Genomic DNA, 16,722 nt, shown 5'->3' with positions numbered 1-16,722 from the left:
TTTTGTTTTATCGTATTGATTTTTATCCAATTGTTCTGAGCCAAACTGTTGTTGATTACAGGTGAGGGTATTTTATGATGTTAGGATCTTTCTTGGTCTCATCTCTGTTATTACTGAAACCATTCTGGTTTATGCTCTGTCAAGAAAGTATGGAAAATGTCTTGCCTCGTATACTTGCCATGCTATGCTTAACCAACGGTTGTTTCTTTGCTAGTACAAGTACGTGGCTCTTTTTCTTCTTGCCCAGCTTTTTGTTTTTTCCGAGTGTTATTTCACTTGCTTGTCTTGAGGTAGTTGTTCAATGAAATAATGATTCTTTCTATTGCCAGTTTTCTTGCCAATTTCGTTCTCTATGTATGATGTGACTGGTAAGTGAACTCTGCTCATAACTAGTTACAGTTTCTTATCGAACCTTTGTTAAAGTAACAAAGATTAAATCCAGAAACCTTTTTTTTTTTTTTTTGGGTACTTACAAGTTACAATTGGGTAATGGGTTCTGAAATCTTTTTGTGATAATAGGTTTCTGGTCTCAATTTAGTCCTTCTTTTTAATTTCTTTACTCTTCATTAAAGTATACAGAATATTGATGTTAGTCATGTTACTCATAATTAGTAAAAGATGCAGATCTACAAATTCACAGAAGTACTTTTAGTGTAAATACTTAAGTTCTGGATGCTCAAGAGGTGGGATACCTACATTACTACTTCATATTAGGTCACAAGATTGTTCAGCTGCAGTCAATAGTTTTTATTACTAAAATGTAGTTGCATTTAGCTCGGTCAAGTTTATTGAGTTGTCAAAACACGGTAGATACTCCTGACAATTTTGGTGCAGGCATAAAGAAGGTCATGCCGCGCAATATATATATATATATATATATATATATATATATATATATATATATATATATATATATATATATATATATATATATGACAGTGGAAAGAAACACAAGATATTCCCTTGAAGTGGAAATGCAGTGTGTGGGAAATTATGCAGAAGGCAATTATGTGATGTCCTGAACCTCAACACCTGTATAGTGATGTATAAACATCAAGAAAATACATGATCAAGTTCTTGCAGGTAAGAATAGATATGACCTTATGCATGGAGTGACTTATAGTTGAACCAGTTGAACAAACTTATAGATCGATCAGATTAGATGCTTTTATGGTTGTCATGAACTTCAATATACTATTGGTTACATAAACTTATGGTCTTCATGACTGCTTTATGGTCATCATAAGCCAATGACTAATAAAAGCTTCTTTGGCTTTTTCAGTCCACCTGAAATCCCAAAGAACCTGAAAGATATGAAAGATACTGTTGAGGTGAGGTTTTTGTAACATGGTCATCATATTTAAATTTGTTTCCTTATTTGACTCATTGACTGTGTACACACAATTTCTTATATTTCATTTTTCTCAACAGGTCATAAATCTGAAAGACGAGATGGAAAGGGATTGTTTCTTTGGGTGAGCTCATAACTTAGGTTTTACCCACAGGCAAATGCTTGAACTTTGTTATTAGCTACAGTATGATTAAGGTCTCAATATAAACAGATTCTCTGAACTTTGCTATTGCTCGACGTTTTTATTCTTGTGTAGGTTGACCATTTGAGATGAGATCATCCCACGTGCCGTTTCATGGTTTATGGGGGAGACTGGACTGGAGGAGAATACCCAAATATCTGCACAGCACTCCAATTTCCTCAAGAATCTATCAAAAAATGTCAGGGAGTGTGTTGGAAGTCTAAGATTGATCCAGGTACTATTCTCCCTTACTCTGAAATTTGTATTACTGTATTGGACATTGCATTATTCAATTTGATATGTTTCCATGATTATTATTTACAATTGAGAGACAGTGCTTGGATGTCTGCACTCCAAATTAGTTTGTTATGTTTTTTGTTAATAGCTAGCAACTACCTTTACAGCTTTGTTTTATTTATTGATCCATATTATAGTTCTTGTGGTGTGTTTACTGCGACTTCTTGATCATTCACGCTGTTACATTACATGATCATTTTATAGAAGTTTGCATTTGAAATACCTTGATGCTTTCTCAACTTGAAGGAAAAATATGATGCATTGAAAGCAGAGTTTGACAAGGATAGAGCATCAATTCAAGCAAAATATCTTCAATCATGTCAAACTTTGTACGCACAGGTATGTAGACAATTTATACAATGTATCAATCTTTGTGTCATCTCTATACCTTTTTTTTGTTTTAAAGATAAAGTTAATTGTCACTCCACTTCACAGCGATACAATATCATAAATGATGAAGCAGATGGAGAGAGTATTGATCCTGAAGCAGATGGAGTTAGTAGCGACTCTGAAGAGGAAGCATTTGTCAATGGTACACTTTTGATACTTTTATATATTCATTAACTTTAACAGTTTGTTATTTATATCATCACTATTTATTATCCTGTTACGTATTTTGGCAGAGAAAGGGGTGCCTAACTTCTGGCTCTATGCATTGCAAAACAATGACTATATAGACGACGAGGTGGGTGTTGGTGCATACTGTTTCTCGTTTATAATGTTTACATGGTTGTAACTTGTGTATAAAATTCTTCTTTGTTTTCTCTTGTATCTTCCCAATTAGATTACTTATCGTGATGAGCGAGGGGTGGACAAGGAGGGGTGAGGCATCATGCATCTTAATTGGAGTGGAAATTTTCAGTATTTTCTGTGCAGATTTAGAACTGTTTGAATATTATCGAGACTATCTTTCCATAATACTGATTTGAATATTGATGTGCATTTGCATTTGCATTTGGTTCTCTTGGGATTTGTGCAGATTAGCTTGGTAGAAATGCCAGAGCGTAGCAAGAAAAAGTTGATGGCTTTGACCACTAATGTGATGAGAGATGATAGTGATAAGGTAAAGTGGTCATGCTTATTCTCACTTGGTATTCCGATGTGAATTATGTGTATTGAGATTCATTGCCTTTTTAGTACTTTTTAAGCTCAGTCATGTCGGTATTTCTTTTTGTTGAGTTTAGTAATACCAGAAATCACTGTCATTAGGTTTATGTTGCACTGTGAAACTGACTTTGTCATTCTCTTGCAGGGCCTTGGATTACAAGTTATGAAATATTTGGCTGCCAAATATGAAGAGCTAGGGTGTGAAGTGAAATGGATGGGCAAGCCTGATAAGGTGATCTAGTCACATTGGTCTGGTTACCGCTGTTAACTTCACTTCATGTGAACCTTTAGCTTAATACATATTTCTCTTGCACTTGACTACCAAGATGAATTTTGAGCAAGGCTACTTTTTGCTTTGAAGCAAAGTTTGGTGTAGAAATTTTGTAGATTGTTGCTCATATGTTTCTAGGCTATCCTTTGTAAGTTTTGGGGTTTTCTTTTGTGACATATGTTCAATCATAAATTTGGAAAGAAAATTAATGGAAAGCCCCAATTTTTGGATGATTATGAAATGCATTTCTTTTCCCAGCAGCAGCTAGATGCAAACTTAGCTCATCACGCTTGTCAAAATGAAGTGAAGTATATAAAAGCATAACAAAACAGTAATGCCAAGGAAAACGAAGTCACTTGAGAGATTAGAAATCAGTATCAAAATGAAAATCGATGTCTTATGATTATTAATGTATCGAGTCGTGTCCGCAGAACCGATGTACTCAAAACCAGTGCACATCGATTTTACAAAACAAAAGCGATGTCTACAATGAAACAACACATCGGTTCTAGAAAAAGCAAGCGATGTACATAAAACCATTGAACATCGTTTTGCTTAAATGAAAACGATGTGCTGTGTTAAATGAAACATCAGTCCTTAAAAAAAAACCGATGACGCCTAAAGATATAGACATCGTTCCTAAGAAAATAATGTGCCAAGCTACATGTAAAAATGCCCACGAACAAACAATACTCATGGCAACTGATGTGTACAAGTGTACTAGACATCGCTTCTGGAATAGAAATCGATGCAAATGTTCACGTAGGTATTGTTCGACAAATACTTTATTAAGCATAAAATGTGAAAATATGAAGAATTAGACATACCTAACATACAAAAATATGATGATTATAACGATTATACATCGATTTGTTTTTTAGAATCGATGTTGGTTGTTGTCTGGGACATCGGTTGAAAACACTCTTATACTGATGTCTATACTTTTCTCTACACCCACTAAGACATCGGTCGAAAATTAGTTTAACATCGGTCCAGAACCGATGTCTATGAATAAAATTCTAGTAGTGAATGGACATGCAATAATCATCAAAAGTTTTTGATGTAAACTCCCCAGCATTGTCTAATCTTATAGACTTAATAGGATGATCAGGGTGGTGAGCCCGTAACTTAATTATTTGTGCTAGGAGTTTAGCAAATGCAGCGTTCCTTGTGGACAATAGCATGACATGTGACCAGCGTGTCGATGCATCAACCAACACCATAAAATATCTAAATTGTCCGCATGGTGGTTGAATAGGTCCACAAATATCACCTTGGATTCTTTGCAAGAATGGTATATTTTCTTTGGTGTCCTTTGCATAGGATGGTCTCGATCCTAACTTTGCTAAAGAGCAGGCTTTGCAGAACGAATGATGGGCTTTAGAAACAACCAATGAGGATTTTGGTTGAGCCACAAAGTCATAATTGACTTTAGAAGCAAAATTTTGAGTAGAAAGAGCATTGGTGGCGTCAATGCCACCTTGAGGCCGCAGGGGGACGGCGGTGCCGGCCAAGGATGGCCGGTTCTGGGGGTGAACGGCGCCGTGAGGCGCAGGTGCTCTTTCGGTGTCCAAAATCCGATTTTTACTTCTTTTCGTTCTGAAAAATGGATGTCCGTGTGAAGTTTTTAATATACGGATCATCATATCACGACCTGGGTGTCCCAAACAGTCATGCCAAAGCCTATATGTGTCAGAATCCCATAAATCATCTCTCATAACATGATTGGATTCAATTATTCGAATAGTGGTTTCATACAACCCACTAGATCGACACATAAGTTTCTCTAATACTCGTTTATGTCCGTAGTCATTAGAGGTGATGCAAAAGAACTCTTGTCCATTCTCACAATGTGTTTCCACATGAAAACCATTGGCTCTTATATCTTTGAAGCTCAATAGGGTTCTTCCTGCCCTAGGAGCGTAGAGAGCTTTAGTAACATTAATGATTGTGCCATGTGGCAACAAGAATTGAGCTGGTCCTTGACCATGAATCAATTTAGATGACCCTGCCATCGTAGTCACTGAAGATCGAGTAGGCGTCATCTCAAGAAATAACTGCCTATTTCGAAGTATGGTGTGCGTAGTAGCACTATCCACGAGGCATTCTAGCTCTCCGGGAAACATACTTGAATGAATAAAGTTCGAATCAAAAACGACACTTTATTTTAATGAAAGCCAATGATTACGTCAAAGTTTCTAAATTTAATCCAAAAAGGATAATCAAGCTTTAGACAAGTAGTAATTACTCAATCCGTTTGGTAATTCCAATTTGGTTGTGACCAGGTAAGGTAAGGCGAGATTTTGGTGGAGCGTTGCTCACTTTTAAGACCGTTCTCTCAGTTCAAACTTTTCCTAGACATCACAATTACTCTTGAGTACGCCTAGTGAGAAAGAGTAATAACCACTGTCTTTGTTGATAGTTTCCAAATTTTTTTTTTTTGGATATGGATTGAAACCAATGACGCTTATATGGTCAGATTTTTATGCTTACGAACGCTCTTAGTCCGTAGCCTACGAACGCTCTTAGTTCGTAAAAATCGATGCTCACGGACGCTCTTAGTCCGAAGATTACGAACACTCTTAGTTCGTATGTAGCGTGAATCCCCACGATTCCGCTTTTAGCAAATCGAACCCACGTTACAGAAAGGTGGGATGTAGAAGAAAGGATTTTGTAAGTCCCCGGAAAAATAAAAATAAATTTCAATTTCAAAAATGGGAACAACTTACTAGTGAAAACTTACACATGAATTTCATAATTTGAAATTCTCAATACACGCGCGTGTTGATGCAGGCGTGTAGGATTGTAGGCGTGCTATCGATCCTGGTTCGGGGATTGCAAACAATTTTTCAATCCCTGCTGTGTGACCGATAAAGGTCTGGCCGAGGTAAGCCGAGAAGCTGGCCGACAGATGCGTGCGCAGGGGCGCGTAGGCGCTGCGGGGGCAGGCACGCAGATGAGGCTAGCGTGGGCTAGGAGCTGCTGCAGTGATGCTTGAAGGTGGCAGCAGCTGCCTATGAACAGCTTTCACTTCGATTGGTCTAAAAGTCTCAAAACAACTCTGATAAGGCTGAATTTCGGAGGTCAGATAGAAGAGACAGAGATGAACAACTTTGATGAAGGAAGCATTTTGATCTGAGGTCCCTATCAAGACTTTTCGGGGCTTGCAAGCAGACTGATCTGCACAGGAACGAGCGTCCTGTTGTGCTGCAGGGGCAGCAGGCGTGCGGCGATGCTGCAGGGGCAGTAGGCGGCACACGGGTGTGTGAGGGCTGCAGGGGCAGCGTGCAGCGCAGGGGCGCGCAGGTGGGCAGCAGTGGCTAGTCTAGCACGGGCTAGGTGCAACGGTGAAAAGGTGATGTTGAAGAATTTTCTGGTTTTGGATTTTTGATCTCAAGGTTAGGGCTCGTGCTGATAACGTGTTTAAGTATATATATTGGTATTGAGAGAGATTGATGAGAGAAGTGTATTTTATTATAGAGAATAGGAGCCCTATATATAGAGATTACAAAGTGCATAATCTAATAGTACAAGGATTCCTATTCTAACTTGGAGTAGGAAACCTCTCCTATTACAACTATAGAACTTATCCTAGTTTGACTAGGCACACTAAGTGTCAATATCCTTCAACAACCATCCTTATTTCATACCCATCAAGCAAAGCAGCAACATTTGCTCGCTACACTTTCAGCTTACATTCATGCATCTGCCTTGGATACAACTCTGACACTATTTCAGAATCAATTTGTTCGCTGTTCATACCCAATTCACATAATGCTTTTTTAAACAGAGATGAGGGATTCAAACTAACAGTTATTTCGATATTGGAAAGACAAATACCACCAGGTTAAGTTGGTTGAGATATTACTTGTTAACATCTCCAATTAATTTTGGCTATAACAGTCTCTTCCAGTCATGTTAATGATATATAAGTTAATATCCATTAAATGCTACGAGTAAATTACTAGAACATAACAACACTGAGAAGCATAAGATAACTGCAAGAGAAATGAAATTTACTGAATCTTATCTAGAGCCTAGGAACTGGTGTTGGCCACCATGGGAGCACAAATGGGTAGACCATTTTAGAAACTAATGGACTGCAAGTTTGGGGAACTATCACGAAAATTGCACATGACAATGAAGTCACTTAAACCAAAAACCAGGACATTATTTGGGCGGAAACCTAGTACCTCTTTGCTCAAGCTTATATGAAGGTCAGTTATCAAAGAATAGATCTTTAATCATCTGATTTAAGGGAACCCTTTGACTATCGAATACCATTTCTTCAATTTAATTGCCTCTGGTGTTGTCTACCTCTTCTCTCGACTCCCAAACACTTGAATCATCATGAACCCATTGCAGGCACAACTGAAGACACCCTCGGCAAACACCTAGATCGATATACATATCGAAGATCAAACGGCACCTTAATTAACCGAACTGATTGTACTCCCAAACAGATCCACCTCAATTACACTATACCTCCCTGATTAAGTAAACCAAACCGGCCAATACAACAATCCATTGCAAGCAAGGCTTACAGCAGAGATGAAGAGCCCGTCAAAGCGTAAGGAATAAATCAACTCTCTCCATATATTCACCAGTTTCGACTTTCGAAGGAAAAGATCTGCACTTGAGAAGATAACGGTCTTAAACTCTTAATTGTACAACTCTCCACGTCTATTGAACACTGAGTATGATAGAACTAGTATGACTAGGATTTCGATCATCACGGCCGTCTAATTCGTTTGAGTAGTTGTAGTAGGGTTCACAGATGAACCCTTAATTTGGTCCCTTTACTCTTTTGGGGTTTCCAAAGTAATCATAAACTGTAGGAGGAAGAGCAACCCATTGCTTGGTTAACGGATGGCATATGTAGGAATCACTTAGATCATACAAGGTTGAGCAACACAAAACCAAGTCATTACACCGTTTACACGTCCCGAACAAAACTGGTTTTGGTTAACATTGGGTCTCCAATTCTTCTTTGGCTCTAAAACAAGCTAGGGATCATGAAATCCAATGGAAGATTGCTTGTTTCGCACAATGGAAAGAATGTGCTATATGTGTCCAGTAGAGCACCTCCGATAGGCTTGCTCAACATGTTGGAAACGCACATAGCGCCGAACAAAATAAGGATCAGAGATGAGAGTGAGCCAACGTTTCGAGACACAATTGCATTGAAAAGCCGACTTCTCCTTAAAAAAAAAAAAAAAAAAAAAAAAGAGGCGACTTATATATTACAAGGAAGTCTACAGAGGATTTGAACCAGCAAAGTTTCAGGAAGATCATCAATCTTATTCATGGTATCCAATGGTGGACTTGGGGATGATATTGGTCGTTCCCATCGTTTTATATGTGAATTATCATCAGAAGCTGCTCCAAGTACTGCAGGAGACGGCCATGCTAGTGTACTGCAGCTTCTGTGCTTCTCATTAATGACCATTGAAGTGGTCACTTAAAATAGCAAATTGTGGTCAGAAAACCCATTTAGTGACCATATATTAGTGGTCACTACAAGGAGGCCACTGAAATGATGTCATAGTTCTTTGGCTTCTCTTGTACGTCATTAGCTATATCGTATGACTTCGATGAGACCATCATAATTTCCAGTCTTTTGACCTTAAGTTAGAGATATCCCCACGAGAGAGTTGAGAGAAGAGATGCATATTTAAGATCTAGTGTGAAAATTTAAATGAGATATTATTAATCGTAACTTTCTATGAAAATACTTAAGAAAAAAAAAAGATATAACGGAAGCAAAATTAATGTCTTTTTCTTTCTGTTACAAAAGTAGGACACTAAGGAACAAAAAGCAGAAGAAAATGTTCTTAAATAAAATAGAACAAAAGCTTATAAATAAAAAGTCAAAAGAAAATTTGTCGATCAGAAGAATAAAAAAAAGGGCACTAAGGAACAAATAAATAGAGAGAAGTTTTATATACACCCTCTATATTTTTTTTTTCATCAAACTTTCATCTATACCCCTCTCCATTAATAAATAAAAATAAAGAAGAATTCACAAAAATAAAATAAGAATTAAGTGCTTTATATATCAAAATATTAATTAAATATTTTCTTACAGGTTCAATTGTCTCCTCGTCTTCATGATACAATCGACGTTTCTTCAAGATCATATATGAACGTCAATGACAAATGAAATAATTGTAATCCACATGAAGAATTAGCAAGCAACCAAATTGGTTGAAACATGTTTAAAGAAGTTATAAAACTGTCACGCCCCGAATTTTGAATAACAAATTCAAATCCGAAACATGAATTAAACAACTTAAACAAATAAACGTTCTGAATTTTTTTTTCTCAGAAACAACCTCGCCACTCACGCTCAAATTCAAAACTCGAAGACCTCGAGTTAATTATTACAACTCACTCGTACAAAGTAAATTGTAAAGCTCTAATGAGCATAACAAACCTCACAACTGAAAATCAGAGTATTACAAAGCAGCTACTCTACACGGTTCGATCACCTTCCTGAATTCTCCAGTCCTGTAGGATTATCTGCTACACCGTTTGAATAGTGTACCGGGATTGCAACAACACAAAACCCGGTAAGCTTTTGACAGCCAGTATGAGTAAAAGAAAGAATGGTTGATTTATTATAACACAGTACTTTTAACTCAAGTAACAACCAACAATTTCAACATCCACAAAGAAAACCACAATCTCGATAATCGATCACCAAAATCATTAACTCCAAATCATTTGAAATCACACACAAAGAAATCAAATGAATCACTCATCTCTACTCTTAACAAGATGTCTTTATCCCCACAATACGGAATAATATTTCTCAACTTTCTACAAGTCTCATCCATCACTGCACTTCCCAATTAAACTAATAAGAACATTAATCATGCATACAAAATTAATTCAGGAAATAACCAACACGCATAAAATCAGAAGTCATAGTAATCCCTGCATATAATTTAGTTCAGGAGATTACATTAAAATCAAACAATAAAATGAAAACGAGAAATAAACGGGAAATCGAACCATAGAAATGATCAAGGAAATAAATAGAGATAATAAACAATATAACCGAAAAAGAAGAAAAGAGAAAAAGAATAGAAATTTAAACAAAAGAATTAACAAGGAAATTAATTAAAAACATCATCAACTCACACTAATAAATCCATCCAAAACTCAACACCTTTTACCAAAAGGACTCTTACAAGTCACATCGTGACAAAATCATAGGAAATGTTAACCTAACAAATCATTATGAAAATCCGGTCCAACCTGGACACGTTGGCAGAAAGACTAGAGCTCTAACTGATCGAAATCACTAACCGGGCCAAAGGCGTAATTACGATATATTGCCTGAGGATGCAACCTGCAAACCCCGGATCTTTAGGCCAACCTGACCCTTAGATCAAAACATTTAAGCGAGTCGCACTGGACCCAAAATGTTAAAACAAATCAAACGGAGAAATCACAACCTGTGACTCTCAAATCCTCAGACCACCGGTCGTCAGATTAAAACATTTAAAATGGTCATACCGGACCTGAAAATGTTTCCCAACCCAAAAGGAGAAATCACAACCTGCAACTCCCCAAATCCTCAAACACTTTTCAAAACAATAGAAATACCATTTCCCACGACATATTGTTTCCCGAAAAGTCATACCCAAAAACAATATATGAACTCACTCACAAATATTGTTTGCATCACAACAATTCTACCAATACATATATGTTTCCGACATATGTAAATATTCAATTCAATAATCCACATACCACAATGCCACACCATCCATATATATATTCCACATAAATATATATATACGTAATTATCCGCTCAGGGATAATCACTAATACCAACTATAGTCCACACAATAAAATCGTGAAATTCATTTTTATAGTTTAAATACATTTTACTTACCTATGGACCGTAGTTGATCAAGCCCATATGATTTAAAACAAATATTTATTTCATAAATATTTTCACACAATTACGACAAAATAAAGTAATTAAATTTATTCGGTTCGTAATATGAACCACGTGAGGTTTACTCACCTCGATATTCCCGCTGCGTCTTCAATTCAACACAATACACACCGAAACCGCTCACCCAAGGGAGACCGTCAATCACCTAATCACACATGACCTTAACTTAGCCAATAGCTCAAAAACATACTCAAACGACAATCCAACGGTCGGATCGAAATTAAATGATGATCCAACGGTCGGATCCTCACGGATCGCCTTTAGGATCACCCCCCAAAAATCATCACGAAGATCCAACGGTCGGATCTTCCTGAATCGTCCTTACTAACATCTTCACAAATTTATACGAAAATCCGACGGACGGATTCTCACGAATCGCCTCCCTAATCACTGTTTTGCATTTATACGAAGATCCAACGGTCGGATCTTCGCCCATGACCACACAAAGCCACTGGGACAGTCATAAGATCATCATATCAAAACTACAAGTCCATCTGACGGTCCTAACTTCACAGATCACAAATCTAACGATCGAAATGGATCTAAACTTAAAAATTCATAACTTAATCATACGATATCCAAAAATTGCGTATAATATATCGAAATGATCATATTGAAATATAGAATCTGAAAATGTACAGAAACCATATTTTTGATCCCCGGAGGTGGCCGTAAAGGGCTGCCGGAATTAGTGGCAGAGCCGCCGCCGACCACCGCCAATGGTGTCGGGGCCGGGCTGCTCCTCTTCCTCTCATCATGCTTAACAACTTTCATAACTACCATGTAAGCTGAAAATGACCGGAAGTGGTTGAAATTACCTAAAACAGTCGAGGTGGCCGGAAAATTTCCAGAATCCGGCGAAATTTGCAGAATCCGGCAAGGCTTGATTTCGACGTCAAAAATTCAATTTCAGGCTTCGATCCCTTCTAGAGAGTTGTCAAGAAACTCAATGTGAACTCATTGGTTCAAGAATCACAGAAAAATATGGTCTGTAGCTCGAGATATACCGATCGAAAGCTTCGGTGGTCGGAAAAATTCCAGAATCCGGCGAGCTTGAGTTTCGACGTAAAAACTTCAATTTCGGGCTTCGATTCCTTCTGAAGAGTTGTTAAGAAACACAAGATGAACTCACTGGTTCAAGAAACACCTAAAACGAAGTCCTGTAACTCGAGATATTTGGATCCCTTGCTCCGTTTCGATTCAAGTCGGGGTTGAACTCCAACCGCCTCCAGAGACAGCGCCGCCGTGAAAGGGTGTTTCTGGGAGTTTCAGATGGTTGAAGCGAAGCTGTGGACGAAGTTTGAGGAGGTTTCGTGATCTGTAGCTCGAGTTATCACACTTGGAAAGAAATCGGGGCTGGACGTACCCGGTCTCTTCGCCGCCGTTTCCGACTGTGCCGTGACCCAAAACCGCTGCAGGTAGCTTCGCAAAGCTGAGATGATGCCACTGGAGGTTGTCCGGCGTTGAATGATGGCCTGTGGAGGAAAAGAGAGCTTGGAGAAATTTTTGCTTTGTTTCGGTATCTTTCGGACGAGAGAGAGTGAGAGTGTGAGTGAGGGAGAGAGAGAGTGTCGGCAATGTCGATCAACACAAACAATTAACCCAGCATAATCATTAAAGTTAAAGTAATCGAATCATGAAAGTAAAGCACACTGTTTGCTTTGATTAAAGAAACAACCGGGTATTACAAAAACCATCAAACATATCTTGGATACATGAATACATCATCACCAGTCACTTCCTTTGCAAAACAACTACCATAACTCATTCTTTACCGATTTTAATATTGACCATGACTATTTTTTTTTTGAATCAAATCAAAACGATTTATCATTCATCTCAGGCCATAATTGACCACGACTATATGGATCATGAAAATATTCACATATATTGAATCTTTTAAACTCTTCGAGGCATCAAGTTTTTTCAACTTGAAGAACAACAAAGGTAAGAAAGTTAAGTTATTCAATCTTCTACCGATATACAAATCTCATTGATATAAGAAAGAAGAAAGGTAATTAGTAATTACCACATTGACATGTGCCGGAATTAATTAGCAATTAATTCCTTTTTGTTGAAAATTAACAATTAATTCCACTATAAATCAAAAAATTATAGTAAAAGAATTATTAAATAAAAATTTATGATACATACCTGACCTAATTTTTTTTTTTTAGTTTTTCTCATTTATTTATTTAATGAAGAGGGGCATAGATGGAAGTTTGGTGAAAAAATGAGACAAAAATATTAGGGGTGTGCATTAAGTAATTGAGGCCGGGAGTGTATTTAAAATTTTTCATAAATAGAAAAGAAAAATAATTCAAAAAAAAAAATGAATTGAGGACCCAACTGCTGCAAGCAAAGTGCCTTCACCAAGCAAACCAAAGCACACATTATTGAATTTAAGTCCAAAAACTGAATCCTATATTGGTTGTTGTCCGGGTCAATATTTTTTGTTAATTGTGGTCCAATGACTCAGTTGCCACATCAAATTTATTTCCTTTTCTATTTTGCTGAATTAATTTTTTTTCACATTCCTAATGTGCCCTTATTAAATATATTTTACACGTAATATTTTTCACATTCCTAATGGCAAAGATTCGGAGGATAGCTGGATCTGGAATCGAATGATGAATATGCAGATCCGACAATGAAAATACAGATCTGATGTTGGAGATGAGGATGATCTAATGATGTTGATTTAATGACGATGATGATGCAGTTGATGGAGAAAGATAGAAGGAGAGGAAGGAAAAGGACAAAAGAAGAGGACAATGAAAGAACTGGAAGAAAGAAAAGGGGGGATGAAAGAAGAGGATGAGGAAAGAAATGGAAAGAAGAATATGATGAAAATAATGAGGTTTTACTTTTTTGGTTTGTTTTACTTCTATTGCGTAAGAAGTGTATAAACATAGAATTTGTATATGAGAACAACTTGTGGTGTAGTGGTTGAGATTAGAGTTTCTATGTAAGAGGGTTCGAATCTTGCCTTTTACCAAATTTAATCCATTTACAGTGGTTCGGTTCGAGGGTATGTATAGATATATTTGGTCGGTATAGTATACCGACGTTATGCAAATTCTCATATTGTATGATATACCGACAAAATATTACACTCAGTATGACTCAGCCAAACCAAAATATCAGTAGCTGAATATTTCGGCACAAATCGGCTTGATTTGGTCCAAACAGCACATATATGACTAGACCTAATATGAACGCCAAAACGTACCATCACATACACAAGTTTGTAACATTGACTAGTGTCCGGAATTATTTTCAAACAAATTAATAAATCAAACGATGATCTGCTATTCTGCTTAATCAAAGTACTCCTCTCTATCATCGCGCACCGGAAAAGTTGAATTCAACACGGCCTATGACTATCTAGACGCTTGAGTTTGACAAAAATTTGAACGGCAGCTAATTTCTGGATATGAAACAGAACTAGCTACCACACATCAGGAAGTTCCACAAATTTTGAATAATGCATATCCAAATTAAAAATCCAACAAAGAAACTATAGGAAAGAGATTATAATATTGGGAGCTGACGTGGACCGAAAACCATGCAACGAATGAGGAGCAAAGGACAAATATTAGAAAGTAGAATTCAACTGGGGGAAGCACGAAACCACCATTAGACCACGAACGAGCTTGGCGTCACCCCTACCCACACACAGGCGGGTCGTCTCTGTTTTGCATGGTAGGGTTTTGATAATGGCATTGACTTGGACAGTTGGACATATATAAGACATTAAGGAGAGGAATTTGGTCCTAGATACCTTCTACTAGGTCACTCGTGCTTCACAGTTATAAACAGTAATAACTAGCTAGCTAGGGTTTGGGGGTCTGCGATGCAATTAACTATTGCAGTTAAATATTAGCTTTAAATACTGTTAAATATTAGTAACGTAACAAATAGCTAGAAAATTGATTAATTAATTGCTACCATTATCTCCATAGCTGCTAGCTTTTTAATCATTCTAAACTTACAGGGGCGATCACCTAATTACATTGGACAACACTAATCCAGTATTCCAGTTTAATACAAGTACCCAATATATAAAACTGCTCATCATATGAGTAACTATTTAGTATACCTGAGATTACGTATAATACGTTGTTACTCAAATACAGTCATATACTCATTAAGGCTCCAAAAATTTGCTTAAACATAACTTAATATCTACATAATTAAAACTTTGAAAGGTGGACTAAATTTTAAAAAATATGGACGTCATTTTTAATGGAATAGTAACAATTAATGTGATATATCAAAAACATAGACTAAATTTTCATCAATGAAGTCTAATTTTATACAATTAGTCTAACGCACCAAACCAAACAATCCAGGAGAGCACTCATACCGGCCAAACAAGGGCCTTCCAGAGAAATTTCAGTCCATGAGCTTCAAGCCTATATATCGAACTATCGAAGAGGCAAATGCGGTTGCAAATGATCGAAAGGATATATATGGAAACCATGTCTCTTTTGAGGCAACTCTTGTTCACTTGTTTGATCATTTAAATTTGGGATAGTTTAGGGACTTTGGATAGTCTATTATCGATCCCATCCAAAAAAAAAAGTGCCAAACATGGCCTAAAGGATCATAAGAGTGAGCGAAAGTGAAGAGGCATTATTGAAGAAATATGGTAGGGAACAAAGGACAAGTTCATAATTGAGAGTGAGCTAATTAGGTGAAGAAATGCATTCAGGGAATAGGGTAGGGAACAAATGAAGACCATAAGTTTGGACAACTGAGTAGAACTTAGTTAAAAATAATACAGAAATAATAATAGTATCTTAGGACCATAAGAAGTACTATTATATAGCTAAGCTAGGTATCTTAAACGTACGAGAGCTTGGCTTTTTGTTAGGGTTCACCTAATCATGTTACAACTAATAAATCCAACCAATTAGCAAGTTTCTAATACTAAAAAGAAAATAAAAATCAATATCTGCTTCCTGGCTATGGCCAGCAAGGTCTATATGAGGCTGACATTAGTTGGGTTATACTACTCTAATTAGCTAGTCTAGCTACAACCCCATAGCTTAGCTAGCTAATATATATGGCAACTTCATCATATTAATTAAGCACATATCTATGCACGCGCACGTTTACTTGATTAAGCTTATCTTAATTATTAGAAAAATTATAATCGCTTGATTAAGCATAAGAACTTTGAGCTTAACAGCTGTATATGCATGGATAAGCTTGTTATATTTAAAGAGCTGCCATTAATTATAACCATTCTAGTATGTTAATTACGTTAAATAGTTTGTTTGTTTGTTTGTTTGGTATTATTATTAGATGCTTGCATTGTGAAGGAGAAGTAATATTTGGTTGCCCTAACAGGCCAATGATGTACATGCCACCGTGGATCTCTCCTTTGCTGCCACGTGGCACATATAATCGGTAAGGTACGATGACTCTGCATCAGCTAGGGTTATGGACGTCACAAGGCAGTGGACCAATGACTCAGGGACAACGCAGAGCCCAGACCACAACGTGAACGCGATCGATTACGACTGGCTGATGGG

General features: G+C 37.0%; 1 protein-coding gene across 1 annotated transcript; it reads left to right on the top strand.

The window, feature by feature from the left end:
• Positions 1 to 1,257: 1,257 nt before the first annotated feature.
• On the top strand, positions 1,258 to 3,387 carry LOC133719952 (uncharacterized). The gene is made up of 6 exons (XM_062146136.1): positions 1,258 to 1,331; positions 1,432 to 1,475; positions 1,608 to 1,767; positions 2,076 to 2,168; positions 2,809 to 2,892; positions 3,082 to 3,387. The coding sequence occupies exons 3-6, from the start codon at positions 1,654 to 1,656 to the stop codon at positions 3,175 to 3,177; spliced, it is 387 nt and encodes a 128-aa protein (XP_062002120.1). The 5' UTR covers positions 1,258 to 1,331; positions 1,432 to 1,475; positions 1,608 to 1,653; the 3' UTR covers positions 3,178 to 3,387.
• The last annotated feature ends 13,335 nt before the right edge of the window (positions 3,388 to 16,722 follow it).

The sequence above is a fragment of the Rosa rugosa genome, chromosome 7 (assembly GCF_958449725.1).
Source record: "Rosa rugosa chromosome 7, drRosRugo1.1, whole genome shotgun sequence".
NCBI lineage: Eukaryota > Viridiplantae > Streptophyta > Magnoliopsida > Rosales > Rosaceae > Rosa > Rosa rugosa.
Note: the sequence above shows the minus strand (reverse complement) of the source record. Positions and strands in the feature narration are given on the sequence as shown.

What these genes read in the sequence shown, in the direction of transcription:
- LOC133719952 (XM_062146136.1), top strand. Translation starts at nt 1,654, where the DNA reads ATGGGGGAGACTGGACTGGAGGAGAATACCCAAATATCTGCACAGCAC. An exon ending in GAAGTCTAAGATTGATCCAG is followed by an intron (nt 1,768 to 2,075) that starts GTACTATTCTCC and finishes CTCAACTTGAAG; the next exon opens with GAAAAATATGATGCATTGAA. An exon ending in GTCAAACTTTGTACGCACAG is followed by an intron (nt 2,169 to 2,808) that starts GTATGTAGACAA and finishes GGATTTGTGCAG; the next exon opens with ATTAGCTTGGTAGAAATGCC.